We start from the raw sequence: 19,183 nt of genomic DNA, 5'->3' as shown, positions 1-19,183 counted from the left end.
AACACACACTCAAGACACATCCTACTTTCTTTAGATGAGTAAATGCTCGAAACTGTGTCCTATTACGGATGTTTTTATTTTTATTTTAAATCTGTGTCACCCAAAACACCATCTACACACGGTGGCGAAATAATGTTGAAAGAATCGTCGTTTTTCAAACATATATTCCGGAAAGGCGACATTGGAACTATAATGGAAAAATTTAAAAAATCCGAGTCGGTAAAATAGGATAATCCGCTGTGGTGAATTAACACTTGAAAACTCGTCGTTCTTGGTATTGACTAGATGTGTTTCAGGTGGGTGGGGAGGGGCTGAGGACTGATAGAAACACTGGTCAGGTCCCGTCAGAGCTGTGTATTCAGAGACGTCACACAAAGGGTTTCTTTCAGACAGTTTTATCCCGGGGTGGGGTGGGGGGCTTTAAACTTTTGATGGAAGGGGGGTGGTTACGGACGCTGGTTATATATTTTCTATAAAATAATAACGGAGGTGGGGGAGTAGACGTGCTACGGGGTGACACTGCCCCCCTCCCCCTTCCCAAAGAGATGCCTGACAACTCTAGTCCCACAAACTCGAGCGAGTGAACCGATATGGAAACCCTCGGGCAAGTAATCGTGTGTTCAAACTGTCAACCACACCATCACATTGAAACGAAGTAGCTTCCTAGATCATCAGATGCTTGATAACATTGAGTAAGTAGCTGGAAACTTTTATTTCATTTATTGGGAAAAAATAAGTCGGTAAATGACAACCCGGAAGTAAAATTCTAAGGTGCTCCCCCCCCCTCACTTGACAAAAAATAGCAAGGTTATTTAGGTACATTGTTCTTGTGGCATTTATTTAAATGTAGTATCAATGATTATGATAGCAATACTTCCATACACAGCACAACATCAGGGGACATAAGACTCGTTAGCTTGGGGCAGCAACCCGGTCAGATCTAAGAGAGACAACTCAGAAAAAAGGGCTGATATTAGAGTCAACTGTCAATATGGGCCATAACACGGGGACCCCCAACCCCAGACAGAAATTTCCGTTTTGCACTTTTCTTCGGTAATTTTAAAAAAATTGTGTGATATTATTTTAAAACAATACTGCCACAAATTTAAAGCACAGGTAGCCTACATTCACGTTTAATTTCGCTTTAAATTTAAAGAAGAGCGTTAAGTTAATTAAATTTAATCTCCTATTACTTTCCATTGGACTTGTTACCATTTTATTGACTTATAAATAAATTAAATGCGTCAAATAGAATATTAGATTTATTCATTAAAAACATAACAAAAAAGCAATTCACTTTTACAATAAATGGTATCTAGGTGTAAGTTTGAAAAGCTTAATTAAAGGATGTGAAATAAAAACAATATTTTATTATTATAATGTTGAACTGAGAAAACTGTAGTGTTTGATTATAACAATTACCTTGGAAAAGAAATGTGTAATGTGGGATTATAACAAATATGATGGACAAGAGATGTGTAGTGTGGGGAATTATAACAAATATGACGAACAAGAAATCTGTAGTATAGGCTTATAACAATATGATGGACAAGAAATTTACTGTGTGGGATTGTAACAAATACGATGGACAACTAATTTTCGAGATCTTAAAACAGAACTCTTCTTGCAAGAACATCTTCAGCCAGCCAAGATGAACTTTTACATTTATTTTTTTTTAAAAAAGGAAAGAAAAAATTTACAATGATCATTAAATATTTTGTAGGCTTAGTACATACAACATAAATATTTGTAAAAAATCAAATTTAATCACAGCATTATTTAGAGAAGTTAAAAAGTTACTATAGGTGTGAGTGATATAAAAATAGGAATGAACATAGTGCAGATTTATAATAAACAGGATTGAAAGTGCCAGGAATAAAACACTTATCTAAATAGGAAAAAAATGTATGAAATTATCTGTTGCCAAGAAAACTAGATTTGATTACAATAAATTTTAAAGTAATAGCATAAAAATATTTACATAAATTATAAGAAAAAATACATAAAATTATTCAAATGAATTACAAGAACAATTAGGAAAAGCATCAATAACTGGTAAAACAATTTGTACAATTACATAGTTACACCTCTATTTTACTTACATGTAATTTATATCAAATCTAACAAATAGTTTTCATTCAAACGTACAACATACAATTTAAAAATTTCATTCTGGTCCAAAACTCATTAACATAGATGAATTACAACAAATGTCTTTAACTGTGTGGTCTAGATTCTCCTGTGTCATGAATAGATGGCCCCTTATGAATCAGATCCCTCTCCAACACCAATGATGGCCATGACAGCAGCAGCCAAAGACGCCACCACAACACAGTGGACTACAAGAATGACGCGCTTGATCAAGATTGTCTGGAAAAAGTTGAATTTGTTTACATTTTGAAATAATTAATTTATATTAATATCATCATCATCATCATTCCTTTGTGGCCCCTGGGGAGCAAAGGGCTACAACTACACATTTCCAGCAGACTCAGTTTTAGACTGCTCCCTTAATCTGTGCCCATATATTAATATAAATATACATTATTATATTAATTATAATAAAATAATTTATACATTCAAAAACATTTGATCGCAATCAAAGTTTTTAAAAAAATGGAACCAACCTTTTTACTTTGTGTACCTGGTGGTTTGAATTTAGGGTTATCTGAGCTCCCCATTTCATAGACTTCTTGTTTAACTGCGTCAAGCAACAAAAAAAAAAATTAAAGCCAACCAGCCAATGTTATTTATTTTAACATGAAATTTAAAGCTGTTAGATCTGTGCTTATTCAATAACTTGCCAGTTAAATATTTTGTTACCTTTTTATTCTCTTGTATAATGTCACATTTTTCCTACCTATCCCTTTAACACCTAAATTGTCAAGTTTTTCTCACCTATTCTTTTGTCACAGCAGTTGATCAGCTCCAGTAAAATCTCCACAAACAGGATCCAGGCCACATATGCCCCTAAGATATAGACAGTGTAGTAAGGTGTGGCAGCACCTTTGAGGCGCACACCAAAGAAAATGGCGATCACTGAAATAGACAAAATATATTTATCATTTCAATTAATATAGTGGGTCAATATTTTATCATTTGTAAGCTTATCAACTAAATAGAAACTAATATTTATTTCTAAACAATCAGCTAGAATTTTTTATTAAGCTCATCGAAGAAAACACATTTAACATTTCAATTAAAATAAACAGATATCAAGATGGTGACATTATTTTATTATTATTATTGTTTCTCTACAAAATAGACACTAACAGTTTTCTAAAGAACTAGCTAGAATATTTTATTAAGCTCATCAGGGAAGCTTAGATGAATCAACTTACCAGCCAATATATGAGCAGATACTGCCACAATAAAACAAAGGTGAATTTTTTAAATGTCAACTTACCAGCCAAAATATGAGCAGATACTCCCACAATGAAATGGGCCCAGTTAAAGAGAGGTCGCTTGGGTGTGCCAGGGTCACAACGAAACAAAGACATGACTGGCTGTCAACACATTCAACAGTTGATTATTTACAATGGTGTTTAAAGTGTTAAAGAAAACAAAGGAAAAAGTACTCACTTTTTGTTTGATTATAAAATTCAGAAGGAAATATCTTCTTTAAAAAATATCATTTTTAGAATATGTTTTAAAAATTAGTAATTTTTAAATATTATAATATGTTTATATTACATATTTGGTTACATCACTTTATTTATAAAACACTAATCTTAAGAGCCACCAAATTTTAAAAGCTACGTTTGAATATTTAAATAATTAAATATAAAAAATAAAAACTACATTTAAATAATTAGCTTATTGCTACTGATTTTGAAAGTGAAAGAAATGACAAGACTCACATTAAGGACTGTCAGGATCATGACAATGACACCTATGATGGGGTGACCAGATAAATACACTGCCTCATTTTCTACCTGAAAAATAAAAGTAATCATTTGAGTTTTTATCATAAATCTGACATTAAAAGACTTTTAATTTAATTTAGGATTGACAACAAGAAAAAAAACACTACACAAAACTTACAAGTAGGCAAACATAACTCTCTCATATGTTTACAAGCTGTGCTAGCTTTTAGAAAATAATAAACATATAGCAAGCATTCTAGCACCTGATGACTGTATGTCACACGATATAAATTGCCTGATAAAAATCTTTACATTCAAGTAATATGTTTTTACATTTCTATGTTAACGACTTACTTTACTCCAATCCTTCTCCTCAACAAAGATAATGATGAATCCAATGGCAGTTAAACAGAACACAAGCACCATACACAGTCTGTGAATCTGAACATAATAAAAACTTCTATTTAGCATTTAACTATACAAGATTGTAACATTTTACATTAAATATACTCATCACAACATGCAATATGGATGAAAATTTCCAAAATATTGAAAAAAAAACAATGTAGTTCCATATTTTCTTTTATGACTTACAGAAGAAAATATGTAGCTGTGTTGTCATTGTCTAAGTGATATTTACTAACCTGGAACCAAACTTTGAGAGATAAAATTGTGTTTTTCCACACTGGCTTGTAAAATCTGGCAGTGATGATCCCAATACTTGAAAAGAACATCCATGCAGCTACCATCAAACAGCCTGTAATAAACAATCAACAATGATTCGTACTGTTAGTTAAAAAATATAGACATTGATTTTATTGATAAATAAACAATATTTAAAATGTAAAAAAAATATTTTTGAGTAATTTAAAAAAAAATTATGAACTTGATTTCCATACTATATCTGAAATCACCAATGCAGAAATGATCTAGCTGTGTAGTTATTTAAAAATATTGCATTACCTAGTTAAAAATAATTTATTCTATCTTAATGGCAGCCCTTCAAAAATGAGTCTTAACATGACTGCAAAGTATAAAATAATTGTTTACCATGAGCTTTATACATGGGGTTATCCTGCTCCTGCACATTAACATTGCCTACGTACTTAGAAGTCACAGCTATTGCCGAGATGTAATTATTGCTGTAATGGTTTGTTAAAGAAACAACCGAATCTGTAGAATTATTTTTTTTAATTATTAAGTTAAGATGTATTATGAATAAAAATATATAGGCTACTTAACTATCTATTTTATTTTTCAACATAAAATCTTAATCATTCTTATTTTAATTAGAATTTCTAGTACTGCTAAAGAATACTCTTTGAAAAAAGTTATTTTTTATGATAATTAACTCAAAAGAAAAATTTAACACTCAACAATTAAATTTCTTGTGCAGTAGAATCTAAAGTAATTGATTTTTAATTAATTATGGATTGTGTTTTTTATATAATGTAAATTTAGCATGTTGGCTAGGATCAGTTTTTAAAGTAGAAGTTTACATAAAAAATATTCAATAAAGAAAACAATGAAACTACTTCAGGCCCAACAGTGATTTATTTTACTACATTATAATGACATATATTTTAATGACAGCTATAATATTTAGTTCTATACTTGATTGATCTCGATGTAATATTTAGTAACAAGGGGGATCCTAGTAAAAAATACACAATGATTACTTACCTACGTAGGCTACTCCGCTTGCAAACAACAGTGTCCATGGTTTGCTGACATCATAACGCTTCCCTAGTCCTGCAATAGGTCGATGAACTGAGCATGTCAGGATACCATTTTTATAACTGCCAGATAATAGCCTCACACTCTAGAATATTTTAAACCAGTAGGTCTGATTAAAATAAAGCTAGAAAAATATTCTTCAAAAATACAATTTTCTGATTGTTAAAAAAATAATCAATCTCAGCTAAGACCATTTACTATAACTTTCATTATTTAAAAATAAATTATAACAGTGTCATCAAATTTATTTAAACTATAATCAATGTCAACATTTTCTACCAGACAATTTGGTTTTAAAATTGAGATTTTTTTTATTACTTACACTGTCTGGGAAGGAAGCTGAACTTTTACCAACATTTGCAGCAGTGAAGGACACAACAAGACCATCTGTACCAAAGGCACAACCAATCACACTATCATTACCCTAAAGAAATAAAAGAAAATTGGTTTTTAATAAATCTGAGATATGAATTTTACCAAAATTATACCAATTAAATCCTCAAACACAATATTATACAAAACCCTTACAGATAGTTTTATTCAGAAGTTTTCAGCAAATAAAATAATTAGAAAATTTGCTTTGTTTGATACAAAATTTTATTACAAATGATTCCAAAATAAATGATCTAAGTTTGAAAAAATAAACTATTAAAAAAAATTGTTTATTTTAAACTTTAAAAAAAAATTGTTTTATCAACAATACTTATATTCAATTTAAATAAAATAAAAGTTATCACGAACTAACTTCACTGAAAATAATCATTGATGCTTAAAAAATCAGGTAAAATACTTGCCATGCTGGAGTCACTAGAAAGTCCAAGAGCTACATATGAGCCGTCAGAAAACTCAACAGCAGCTGTAAAATTGTAGACAACATCAGTTCCATCCTCCTTCCAGCTCACAATAAACTTGCAGGTGTTGCCAGTACAAGATGTGAAACATCCTTTAGTTGAACCTTCACAGGTAGGATCAGCAGAAACAGTTCCCAAACTCTGGGCAGTGGGAACTGAAACAAATATGAGTGTCAATACAAAATTATGTTGTTGTAATGTAAATCAGAATTATGGAGAGTGATTTCCCTTGTAATTTTCCTAGGTAATCTCTTGTATTAGTTTTCGTTCTAGCCATACAAAATGTGTGAACTGCTTGGCTTTATCATGGTCCTATAGGCAGAGGCAATTGATTCTTAAAATAGATAGGCCTACACTATACCTTCAGTTAAAATTCTAATTAAGTAAATTATTTATTATAGTATTAGTAGCCTACATGCTTTGTTTTTATGAGGCATAGAGTTAAGTTTCAAATTTAGACTACTAAAAATATAAGTTTTTCTTCTTGCATTTTTTTTTCTATCAAATTTGTTTGTGTGTATACATTTTGCTATAAGATACTTTGTATGTTTTGTATGGGTGTTTAATTAGGGTATTAGCTTGTTTTGGATCAGCACAGAAGAACATTTTAATTAATTGGAAATCTAAAGATTTATACTGTAACCCCATGTGTGTGCTAACTTAAAGACTTATGTGACCTTTTTTAGGCAAGTCACCTGTCTGTAGGCATATGTGATAAAAACATAACAACAAACTTTTTATTAGTCATAATAACCATCAAAAGGGGAGGCTATGTTAATGGTTAATGGCTCCACCATTCAACAACAGCATACAATCACAAATGCCTCAAAAGTAAACTTAAAATATAAAGCAACTAAAGTTGCGGACAATATATATATATATATATATATATATATATATATATATATATATATATATATATATATATATATATATATATATATATATATATATATATATATATATATTTAGTTGTATCTTCCTGAAAAATATAATTATGTGGACCAATGTTAATGTGATGGCAAAAAGATATAACTAGATAGAAAAATGTTAATGTGATGACAGTAATATATATTTATATAGAAGAATGTTAATGTCATAGCATAAATATATATTTATATAGAAAAATATTAATGTAATGGCAGAAAGATATATTTATTTTGAAAAATGTTAATGTAATGGCAGAAAGATATATTTATTTTGAAAAATGTTAATGTGATGGCAGAAAGAGACAATTATATGGAAAAAATGTTAATGTGGATGTCATATGGTAACAGGCCAGGGGGGGGGGGGGTGTTCAAAACCCTAGATATATGTATATTGTCTATAAATATATTTATTTGTATAATAATTTTAAAGAATGTCCAATAGTGGTTTTTTGAAATTCATAATTTTTAAAATTGTAGACTTAGTGTGATACGAGCACACCATCACATATAGCTGTAGTCTATTATTAGATTGCTGTGTTTTGAAGGTAAAGGGGGGGGGATCAACATCAATGCCATTGTTTGCCATTCTAGAAAAATTATTCTACAATTTATTTTCATTGAAAATTAAAACAAAAAAAAAGTTAAGAAGCTTGTTGAAAATTAGGGGAAGTTTGTAGACTAAAAAAAAATCAGTGAATATATCATTGGACAGACCGACCTGTAGAAGATGCAACGTTTGCAGCTGTAGAAGTTATGGGAGGTGAGGTAGCCCCACCTGTTGCAGCTGTAGGATTTGTGATGCCAGCTTTTGTGGTTGAAGCTGTTAGACCATATATGTAAACTATTAACAAGAATAACTGTTATCAATACGCTGTTGTAAAATTTTAATGATATACACCTCATTTTTATAAATGTGGCTAGGCCAAATTAATTTATTTTAAATTGTTTTTAAAAATTGCTAATAGAGTTTAATGTAGGTGTTAGATTTAGGTGAATTTTAGAACATAATTTTTTTATAATTTTATTGATATTGATATTTTTTTATATATGAATTTTATAACGTTTTTAAAAATGTGTGATTTTGAGTGTAGCTTAATCTATCACCATTTATTAATATTCTTTTCTGTTTTTGTAAAGTATAATTATATACAAGAGTTATGGGTTATGAGTCATGGGGTGAATCATTTTGGAAAAGGTTAGGGTATAACTGAGTTTTGTTTTTAGTTAAAAGCTGTACAGGAGTTAAGGCAGATGTTAAAGAATAGCTAAAGCGTTAGTAATAATTAATTTCTTAGAATGTTGGATCGACTATGGGGTGTTTTCTCTAGCTAATAGTACGCCTATCATATTAAACTGTTTAGTGAGAAACAGGTGCTGTGTTTACTGCTGGCTCTTGTGAAGTTTATTAAGGCAGCAATAAAGATAGCTGTTATAAATGGAATGCACTTATAAGCTTGCTTTATGATTAGGCATTATAGGCTATTAGGCTTATGAAGGAATGCTTTAAGATGATGTGTATTTGTGCATGTGTCTGTGTACACTATAAAAAATTCAATTACATTATTATGAAATGTATTATTAAAAAAACTATATATTCAGATAAGTTTTGATATTAATAAGAGACTAATAATCAAACTATACAATCTCAATTATTTGTGAAAAGCAGCACCCAAATAATTTTTCTTGTTGAATGTTGAATACAACAAATATTTCAAGATTTTCTGAGTGTTTGAATAACGTTGATTCAAATATTTTTCAGGTTTCTTTTTTATTGTTACAACATAGTATAACACACAGTTCACAAATGTTAGCACAATTGTTAGTTTTGATGTGTATTCTTTTTATTTGCCTTTAAGAAAACTGTAATATTGAAATCTTTAGCCCAGAATATTAGTAAACCATAGAAATAAGAGCCCTTTTAGCCACAGCAACAAAATTTTCTCTGCAAAGAAATTCTTCCATCAAAGAAATTCTACCAGCAAAGAAATTCTACCATCAAAGAAATTCTACCAGCAAAGAAATTCTACCAGCAAAGAAATTCTATCAGCAAAGAAATTCTACCATCAAAGAAATTCTACCAGCAAAGAAATTCTACCATCAAAGAAATTCTAGCAGCAAAGAAATTCTACCATCAAAGAAATTCTACCATCAAAGAAATTCTAGCAGCAAAGAAATTCTACCATCAAAGAAATTCTACCATCAAAGAAATTCTACCATCAAAGAAATTCTACCATCAAAGAAATTCTACTGAATTACACAAAAACAGACCTGTAGTAGCAACAGTTAGAAATGCTGTACTGGTAGTTATTACAGGAGCCGTAGATGTTACAGATACTGGAGCAGCTGTATTTGTTACAGCTGCTGAAGCTGTAGATGTTACTGCTGTTGGTATTGATGGAGCTGTAGATGTTAGATATACAGGAGCTGTAGAAGCTGTGATGTTGAAAATGAAAAGTTTGTTGATATGATAATATTTGTAGCCTACTTACTACTTATAGAAAAAATAAACCACCTTTAAGATTGTATTAATAACAAAAGAATTGATGAAAACATTACATTTTCTTCCACAAGCTCTGAAATATTTGTCGTAGTTGGTTAGTTCTTTGATTTGGGCACCAAAGGAAGAATTTTTTTTTTTAAATCAATATTGTAAGATGCATCAAATGAATAGGTCACAAAAAACGAGACACTTACAAAAAGGGGAGACTAGCAAAAAAAAAATGGAGATTAACAAAAAAAGGGGAATAAACAAAAAGGGGAGACAAAGAAATTTAAACTGACTATCTGGGGTAGACGCCAACAAAAAAAAAAAAAAATTTAAAACCTAAGTCGATACAACAGAATTGTTTCTTTTATTCAATGACCATTTCTTTAGCGCTTCGAGTAAGCATAGACGTCGCACGCAAAACTGTCAATATTGATAAGGGTTTTTATTTTTTACATTTTTTTTTATTACCAGAATGACAATTTCTAAATTATACGTATAAGTATACCCTGCGTGTGTTGAGAACTGGACAAGCTATCGGAGAACTGGACAAACTATCGGAGAACTGGACAAGCTATCGGAAAACTGGACAAGCTATCGGAAAACTGGACAAGCTATCGGAAAACTGGACAAGCTATCGGAAAACTGGACAAGCTATCGGAAAACTGGACAAGCTATCGGAAAACTGGACAAGCTATCGGAAAACTGGACAAGCTATCAGAAAACTTGACAAGCCATCGGAAACTTGACAAGCTATCGTGCATACGTCTTCCCACCATTACTGTGAGGGGAATGAAAGGTATCACTTTTCCTAGAGTTGAATTGTAAACCCCCATGTCAGTACAAAGAGGAAAAAAATGGCATGAAAACCGTGTACCATAACGGCACGATTCACGTTTTAAGAAAACGTGGATTAAAAATTAATTTAAAAGAAATATAAATTAAAGCATTGCATTTTGTAAAGAAAAAAAAAGCAAGGGAGGGGGGGGGGAATAGTTCTGCAGACAAAAGTGTCTCGATAAAAAAATCTAGGGGAAAAAACTCGATTACAAGCTCTAGCTGAAAAAAACTGGGCACAAGAGGGACTTACAATGTCTCCCGATTTGTGTTTTAGCAAAATGTAATGACATTTACAGTGTCGAGTAAACATAATCTAAGAGGTCTTTTTACTTAGCGATTTCCTAACCCTTTTAGATGGACCTTTCAACCTTTTTATGTTGACATTTTGCATTGAAGTATATATTTTCTATTTGAATTGTTAAAAATGTCTTTTTCGCTCGGTTGATGGGGAGGGGGGGGGGGGGGGGGGATTGATTTGATGTACATTAACAAAAGTTAACGTATTTGATGCAATATTTGCCCACAAGTTTCTCTTTGCCTGATACCTTGTCAGAAATACATTTACATGCTATTTAATATTAAAATATATATATATATATATATATATATATATATATATATATATATATATATATATATATATATATATATATATATATATATATATATATATATATATATATATATATATATATATATATATATATATATATATATATATAATCATGCATGTTTTAAAATTAGGATGTTAGTTTTGCCCCGTGTCACCCAGTGTTAACTTACTAGATGTGGGCGCTTGTGTGGCCGGGCCGCTAGTACTTCCAACAAAAGTTAATGTACTGGATGCGATATTCGCCCAGAAGGTTCTCTCAGCCTGCACATAGGTAACCCTGTGGAAATGAAGTAAAAATGATGCAACAGAATGTAGTTACCACCAGAGGCGTAGTGACCCCTTTCAATTTGCCCCTCCCCCCCCCCCCATATATTTTTTTTATATTTATAATTCAAAATAGCAGCTAAAATTAGCTTATTTTGGCGCCCCTAGGATCGGCGCCCGGGGCCATATGTACCACCCCCTTCCCCGTCGCTACGCCTTTGGTTACCACACCATCAAGTTCACTTCAACACCTTATTTAGCGTGCAGATAACAGTCTCTGACCACACGTCATAGCACTATGCCTTGTACAGTCACTGCCGCAAGTCTACACATCGACTACACACTCACTGTAGGTGTAATACAGGGGACGTAACAATAACTAGGCCTAACAAATAACGCAACAATCACATTCAAACTGAACCAATGTTTAACACGTGCTAGATATCTAGATGATGTGTTTAAAAACTGTTTTCAACAGAAGTCACATATTACATTTTGAGCAGTTTTTTTTTTTAGGTCTTATGTGGTCATACTACATCATGATGAAAAAAATAGTTTTTACTTACCTAAAGACAACATTACCGAGATATGTCGATGCAGGCGTCCAATTGAAGGTTAAAAGAGACTTGGAATCACTATTTGTATGTACCAGAGCTTGCTAGGATTAAAAAAAAAAAAACAACAATGAGGGTCAAATCGCAACTGCATTTTAAACATTTGCAACACAAATTTTATTAAAAAAAAAACAACAACTGGCATCATACTTAATACCACAATGGTGATCTTTAATTATCGAAAATATTATGGAACTATTGTTCATATTTTACATCACAACTAATAAAAAGTTAGACAGCAAGATAATTTTAAAAAATAAACACATTCGACAACAGTTACAGCTCTCATATACTGACCCCACTGCAGGCTTGTTGAGTATTAGCTACAGGTGTGAAAGAGCCCAAACGTTCACTGGACGAGCCGTCTGCCCGTCTGGCTTGTATCATGAAACCTTTGAACGAACTGGGGTTTGCACTAATTGTTACTGAAATACAAAATTACACGTATACACATTTTTGCTTTGACATAATATATGCATAGATGAATGAATGTGTTTGTTTATTTTTTTTAAACATCACATTTTCACTTCTTTCATGTGTTTCAAATCTAATGGCTACACACCATGGCGCCACAGTACTAAAATATTCAATCCTGGCAGGAACTAGCCCCGTTGTTTCTGGGGGGGGGGGGGGAATCTCGATTTCCTGGGGGAGGCGCTAGCTAGTGATAGGGGATGTACGAAAACTTTCGCAATGATCTACGGTCTTCAAAATTAAAGCATATAGTTATAAATTTGTATCAATAAATAAAACTTTATTTTATAAACATTGGGTTTCCGCTAACACGTTTCAAAGTCACCTTTGCAATGTATCGCTAACTAATCGATAAAACTTATTTCCTTTATTAGTTTTAAAATTGTTTGACAAGGTCGATTCTCAAATATGAAGTGTAGACCAATATGGGTTATGATTATCCTAGACACATTTGGGTAAGAATGTATTTGTTTGATGAGAGATGCAAGGGAGACGAAACGAATTGTTTTCTTCAACGAACATATTTTGCATACCAGTTCAAGACTTTATATTATTATTATTATTATTTTTTTGCTTTTGTAACATAACAACGCGTCTTTGTCACTGCTCTTTATCCCATTACCTAGGCATAGCAACTAGGACTGTTCAGTATCAAAAGCAGAAGTCGGCAGCCGTATTCAAGAAATTTTTGGTCGGATTTAGTCTAGTTGTCAGCCACTTTTCTGCTTGAAGTTTGACCAAAATGGCTGCTCATTGCAAGCTCTGACGTGAGGCCATCGTCTTCCTTCACGGGTTGATTCTATCACTCGGACACGTGTACGGGAAAAGTTGGGGTACATATCTATAGTAGTTATAGAGGAAGAAATAAATCAGTGAAAAAAACTCACCCGACACCGTCTGACCAGCTGTATATGACGTAGGTGTGAAGGTGATCTTGTATGGCGGTGTCGAGGTTTGTGATGATGCCCCATGCTGAGGTACAAGATTTGAACAGGACGAATCAACATTCGCGCCGTTAGGGAAGCAGTTGCCGGTCTTGAAGCAGAGAGCAACGATAAACAACAGTGTCTTCTCCAAAACCGACATCATGTGATACTTGGCTGTGAAATAAAATTAGTGATGCTATAAAAGTAAAGTAATGAATCCTCTTTAAACCTAGCGATCCATCGGGCAGATGAAGTAGAGTTCATATGTTTCTTGATCTCGTAATGCGAAGGGAAGGTGTGATCAGCACTTTGTCAAACCGCCTTTACTTTCTTTAACATAAGTTAGGTACCCATCAGAACTGGGTTCTACTGACTTTGAACCGAGACTCTCGGGTTAGCAGCCTAGCGCTCTACCACCACGCCATCCCATAGCGATTTTATACTAGTTGTTTTGTATTTGAGCGAGGGGCGTTTTCTACAAAAATAATGACTTAGAAATAACCGAATGTATTTGTAACAGACTGTACTTCTTGTATTGTTTATTTAGAATGAACTTGTATGAAAGTAGAGTACCTGGCCAACAGAAGGACTGTGAGTGACTTATCATGTTTTTCCATGCTTTTTGTTAGATCGCTAACTGACGTTAGGGGAGAGAATGAAGTGTATAAAAGGGGAGTGTAAGGTGGACTAAGTGTGCCTGTATGTAAGCCGTCAGAGTTTCTTCCAGGCATCTCTTCTCCGCCCCCCCCCCCCCCCCCCCCGAAGAAAGTCTACCGTCCCGCTCCCCCGAACGAAATAACATTTATATAGAAAATATATACTTTTAATACTTTTAGCATTGTAGTTCTCCCCCCCCCCCCCCTCGAAGAATGTCAAGTGCCCCCCGGAGAAAAAAGTCTGGAAGAAACACGGTAAGCCGTCACCACGTTAATCTGTTGTTCTGGATTGTACTTGGATTGTCGTTATTCTACTATGGAGTTACCATCTTGTGGATCGATTTTTATTAAAGTTGAAAGTTGAAAGAACTGTTATTCGTGTGCATTGAAGAACTCACAATAGCACCGTATTGCCTCATCTACAAATACGCGTTGTTACAGTATTTATAATAGGCGGTATTGTGTACATAAATCCAAAGCAAAAGGTAATGGATCTAGGTATGGAGTTGTCGAGCAATGTAAAGGCCAAGGTAAAAGGTGATGGGTCAAGGTAAATAAGATGGTGATGGGTCCGGGTATCGAGTGGTCCAGCAATGATGAGTCAGTTAATTTAAGGACAGGGTGGGGCAAGGTAAAAAGAAGGTTGAGATATCAAGGTAAAGAGGGTGACTGGTCAATTTAAAGAGGAGGGTACTGTGGTAAAATAATTAATAAATATAATTCGATGTCGATATTTTAGCTACTAAAACAGATCAAATTGGTTATATTGAAATTCAACTAAATATAAGTTCAATTAGTCACTGCATGTTCTTAGCATGAAATTTTATGCTTGGAAACTGAACTAGACAACTGAAAATCTAACAGAACAAACGCTGTATTGTTTTATATCTGTCATCTGACAGGCTTTGCCGCTAATAAAATAGAATTAGATGTGTGGCTTTCTAATGCTTTTAAAAAAAATAATTATAAAATGTCTCTTTACTAAACCAACCCCATGTCGTACCCAGGAAACACGAGCCGTGAGGGAGTGTTAAAAACATGAATAGATCTTTACGTTGTTAAACACGCAGGAATGTTTTACGACTTTAGATCGATGTTTGAAAGCTTTTAAAAAAATAGCTAGCAGACATAGAGTTAAATCTATAATGTTTATATTTTTTATTTCTGTTAAGAACATTAAACGATAGACCCTTCACAAGCAAACAGAAACACGTAGACATAACAACTTTAAAGAAACGTAACACGTTTAAACCGACGAGAGAAATGACTTTTGTATAATAAAGCAATTTATGGCCGGATATAAAAAAGGGAGCAGAAATCATTGGGTACAGAAATGAAGATTGACATTCAGATTTATATTTAGATTCGGAGGCTAACCTGGATGACGGCTTGTGGTAAGAAAGGGGGGGGGGGGATATGAGGTCATGGGGTAAGCGAGGGTTGGGTAGGGGGGAAAAGAATGTGATAAAATTGAGTAGCGAAACTGTCTAGGACAAGAGGGTTATGGCTATGCATTTTGTCAATAAGAACTGGAATCTTACACTCGAAGTCGAAGGTTTACCTGCATTCCTAAACCAATAATCAATTAAAACCGATACGCAGGCCATTGATTTTCTTTATTTATTGATCACTTGAAGATCGACTCGTCACGATTGTAACCTTTGCCTGACCTACCCCAAACCCTAGCAACATTGTATCACATGTTTATGACACCCCCCCCCCATGTCAGAAGCACCTCCTTCCTTCAAATCCGCCAAACACTCTGGCACTTTTCTTGTTTTTTTTCTTTCCAGTTTTAATTTATATTCTGACAACATATATTGGGCGTCTGTTTGTTTCGTTTACCAAAAACCAGCTTGTCATATTAAATTTTTTTGGCTTTTTCACCCACAAAATACTAACCTCTATTGTTACTAACATAACATTCACCGCTACTGAACAAAAGTGAAACCACTAAAATACAATTAACTTTTAAAATCTACGAGCTAAGCAACGGGCTTAGACCGGTGCAAGGTAGGGACTTAATGACACGAATAATCAAGGGTGAACCCCCCCCCCCTTCACCCCACCAGCTAACAATGAATATTTTACTGTCAGTTATGTCCGCACTCAAGCGAATCCAGTCACGACTTCGTTGTCTGACTTTATCGGCTGTTGTCTTCAACCCCACGACCGCTGGTGAAGTACACACCTTCACATAACCTTACGTATTGTATGTGTTTCCTGCGCAAAACTACATAACTGAATAATAATAAGTGTTATTTTTTTCTTGAAATAGATCGCGCCTATATAACTCAAAGAGGTCGTAGGGGCTGTTTATTATAATTGTATTTTATATGGAGTAAGATGTAACACTGACGTAGTAACATTATTTATCTTTTATTTATTTGAAAAAAAAATTAAATTCTACTAGAAATTGTTGAACGAATAAGTTACGGTATATTTCCAGTACGAAATGTTGTCGTAGAACCAGAACACATGCTAATGTGTAGGCAGTGTGTGTTTTCAGATACATCGGTCAGGCAGATGGGTAGGGCAGATGGGTCGAGCAGATGGGTCGGGCAGATGGGTCGGGCAGATGGGTCGGGCAGATGGGTCGGGCAGATGGGTCGGGCTCATAGGTCGGGCTCATGGGTCGGGCTCATGGGTCGGGCTCATGGGTCGGGCTCATGGGTCGGGCTCATGGGTCGGGCTCATGGGCCGGGCTCATGGGCCGGGCACATGAGTCAGATATATGTATCTAACACATGCATATGATTTTAACATATTAGTTGTTGTTTTTTTGTCATATATATATATATATATATATATATATATATATATATATATATATATATATATATATATATATACATATATATATATATATATATATATATACATATATATATATATACACATATATATATATATATATATATATATATATATATATACATATATATATATATATATATATATATATATATATATATATATATATATATATATATATATATATCAGAATCATGTATCTGATACAAAGAGCCACATATTAGATCTTGATAAAATCTAAATTATGTCATGCTTTTTTTTTATAATGACAGGAACATTAAAACAATAATATCAACTAATTATAGCCTAGACTACTTACAAAGCGTTTCGCTCAATCCCGTTGAATACCACATCAACACAGTAGAAGGGACAAACCCGAGTATATAACGAAAAATGTGAACTTGGCCTTTATTGACATTCAGGTTTATAAATAAAAATGCATCGCCGCACGTATTTCCAATGTGACTTGGGCAGCTCTAAAGAAAATGTTCAGCCAGTTGAATAGAGGGTTCCCCTTACTGCTCTATTTAATGGAGGGGCCAACGGGTAGGGGTGTTAGGGAGTGTGGGGGGGGGGGGGGGGGGTTAATACTTGTCTGACCTGACTTCACGTCCTAGTTTTTACCCCGCTGTGACGTCACGTACTCACAAGTGTTGGGGTCATGGTCAGGAGAGAGGTGGGTGGATGACGTCAGACGGTCCTGTTTGAAGCATTTCGTCTATCGTAGAACCCGTATCAAAACATACTGATCTAAACAGTGTATAAAATATAAACTTATTTTTTTTAAATTTTTATCTCACTTTTTGTACAAATATGAGAGGGGGGGGGTGAGGAGGGAGTCGACAATATATGAAGTCACGTACCAAGGAGGGAGGGAATTTTGACTTCTGTGACAATTTGTCACTCGGAGTAGAGGAGAGAGGTTAAAATTTTGATGCAGCGTATGTATCGAATGTATTACAAAAACATGATGTAGTGGTACTAGTAGCAAACTAACAAAACATTACTCGCTTTATTCAAAACTAATCATATCTTTAAATCAAATCTAGTTCTAACCTAACTTTAAACATATAGAGCTATAGGCTTAGTTATATATATTAATTATGTTCTAATTGAGAATCTACGCAGAAAAAAAAAATAAAAAAAAAAAATCAAACAACAACTACGAATGGTATTGGTATTGATCGATATAATTAATCTAAACTGGTTCAAACTTTATATAATTTATATAGAACCAGTGTCCCCGCGGAAATTTTAAGTGCGACCCCCACCCCCCCCCCCTACCCCGGAGAAAATATTTGAAGGAACACTGAGAGGGCCTATACGGTAAAGACCTCAATGTAAAATACTTAATACTATTTAGTACCTACTGAATACTCAGTGTGTATGTTATGTAAACATTTAAAATACAGTAAACATACCTGACAAATGTGTGAGCAGTACACAGTTAATGTCCCTATTGGGAGTCCAATATCGCGTGAGTAGGCTGTGTTCAAGTTTTTAACTAGGTCACGTGTGACGCTCACTAATCTGCGGGGTGTACTACACACGTTCAAGGGGTGGCCTACTTGTAGGAACATACCTCTAAGACTCTAAGACAGTATCTCCGCTATGTGACTTGTGTCCTTCCACATGCTAGAATCTCCTTTTAAATCTCAGTCACCTGTAACCGCCACCTGTAATATTGTATATCAGGCCAGGTACAATACAAAATCCAGCACACCGCGTTACAAACTTAATGTCTCGGAATGACGTCTGGGATTTGTAACAAGTATATCCCTGTCCTGAATACGTGACGCCTGGGTAAAGGTGAATTCATGCTTGAATGCTCATCCACTGCTGCGTAGACCCGGGTCCCTCCTATGAGATGGGAAAATCTGGAGGGAGATTTTAAACTTAGGAACGGGAGGAGGGGAGGGGGTAGAGGGTTGGGGCAATAGCGTAGCGAGGGGGGGGGGGGGCGGGGGGGGGGACATATGTCTCCGGGCGCCGACCTCAGGGGGCGCCAAAATGGGCTGAAAAATAAATTTAAATGTAGAGGGGGTGCAAACAGTGGCGTGCAGACCTATGTAGATGCCCGGGGCAAACTCAAGCGGAAGATGCCCCCCATAAAT

The 19,183-nt window shown here is 34.0% G+C and overlaps 1 protein-coding gene across 1 annotated transcript; it reads right to left on the bottom strand.

Moving 5' to 3' along the window:
* Window positions 1-1,251: 1,251 nt before the first annotated feature.
* LOC131956275 (putative ferric-chelate reductase 1) lies at window positions 1,252-17,455 on the bottom strand. Its single transcript, XM_059320726.1, has 17 exons — window positions 17,389-17,455; window positions 13,561-13,773; window positions 12,497-12,624; window positions 12,152-12,243; window positions 11,492-11,598; window positions 9,652-9,816; window positions 6,398-6,609; window positions 5,926-6,027; window positions 5,550-5,688; window positions 4,917-5,039; window positions 4,511-4,623; window positions 4,221-4,307; window positions 3,861-3,935; window positions 3,407-3,506; window positions 2,899-3,039; window positions 2,628-2,701; window positions 1,252-2,370 (listed from the first exon to the last, which is right to left on the bottom strand). The coding sequence occupies exons 1-17, from the start codon at window positions 17,420-17,422 to the stop codon at window positions 2,263-2,265; spliced, it is 2,013 nt and encodes a 670-aa protein (XP_059176709.1). The 5' UTR covers window positions 17,423-17,455; the 3' UTR covers window positions 1,252-2,262.
* Window positions 17,456-19,183: the final 1,728 nt, after the last annotated feature.

The sequence above is a fragment of the Physella acuta genome, unplaced genomic scaffold (genome assembly GCF_028476545.2).
Source record: "Physella acuta isolate Inbredline_101_S28 unplaced genomic scaffold, ASM2847654v3 ptg001144l, whole genome shotgun sequence".
Lineage (NCBI taxonomy): Eukaryota > Metazoa > Mollusca > Gastropoda > Physidae > Physella > Physella acuta.
Note: the sequence above shows the minus strand (reverse complement) of the source record. Positions and strands in the feature narration are given on the sequence as shown.

Excerpts from the sequence above, each read along its gene's own strand:
- LOC131956275 (XM_059320726.1), bottom strand. The coding sequence starts at position 17,422 with ATGTGGTATTCAACGGGATTGAGCGAAACGCTTT. Across the intron at positions 13,774-17,388 it reads GGGATTGAGCGAAACGCTTT|CCAAGTATCACATGATGTCG; the intron begins GTAAGTAGTCTA and ends TTTATTTCACAG. Across the intron at positions 2,371-2,627 it reads CAGGTACACAAAGTAAAAAG|ACAATCTTGATCAAGCGCGT; the intron begins GTTGGTTCCATT and ends AACTTTTTCCAG.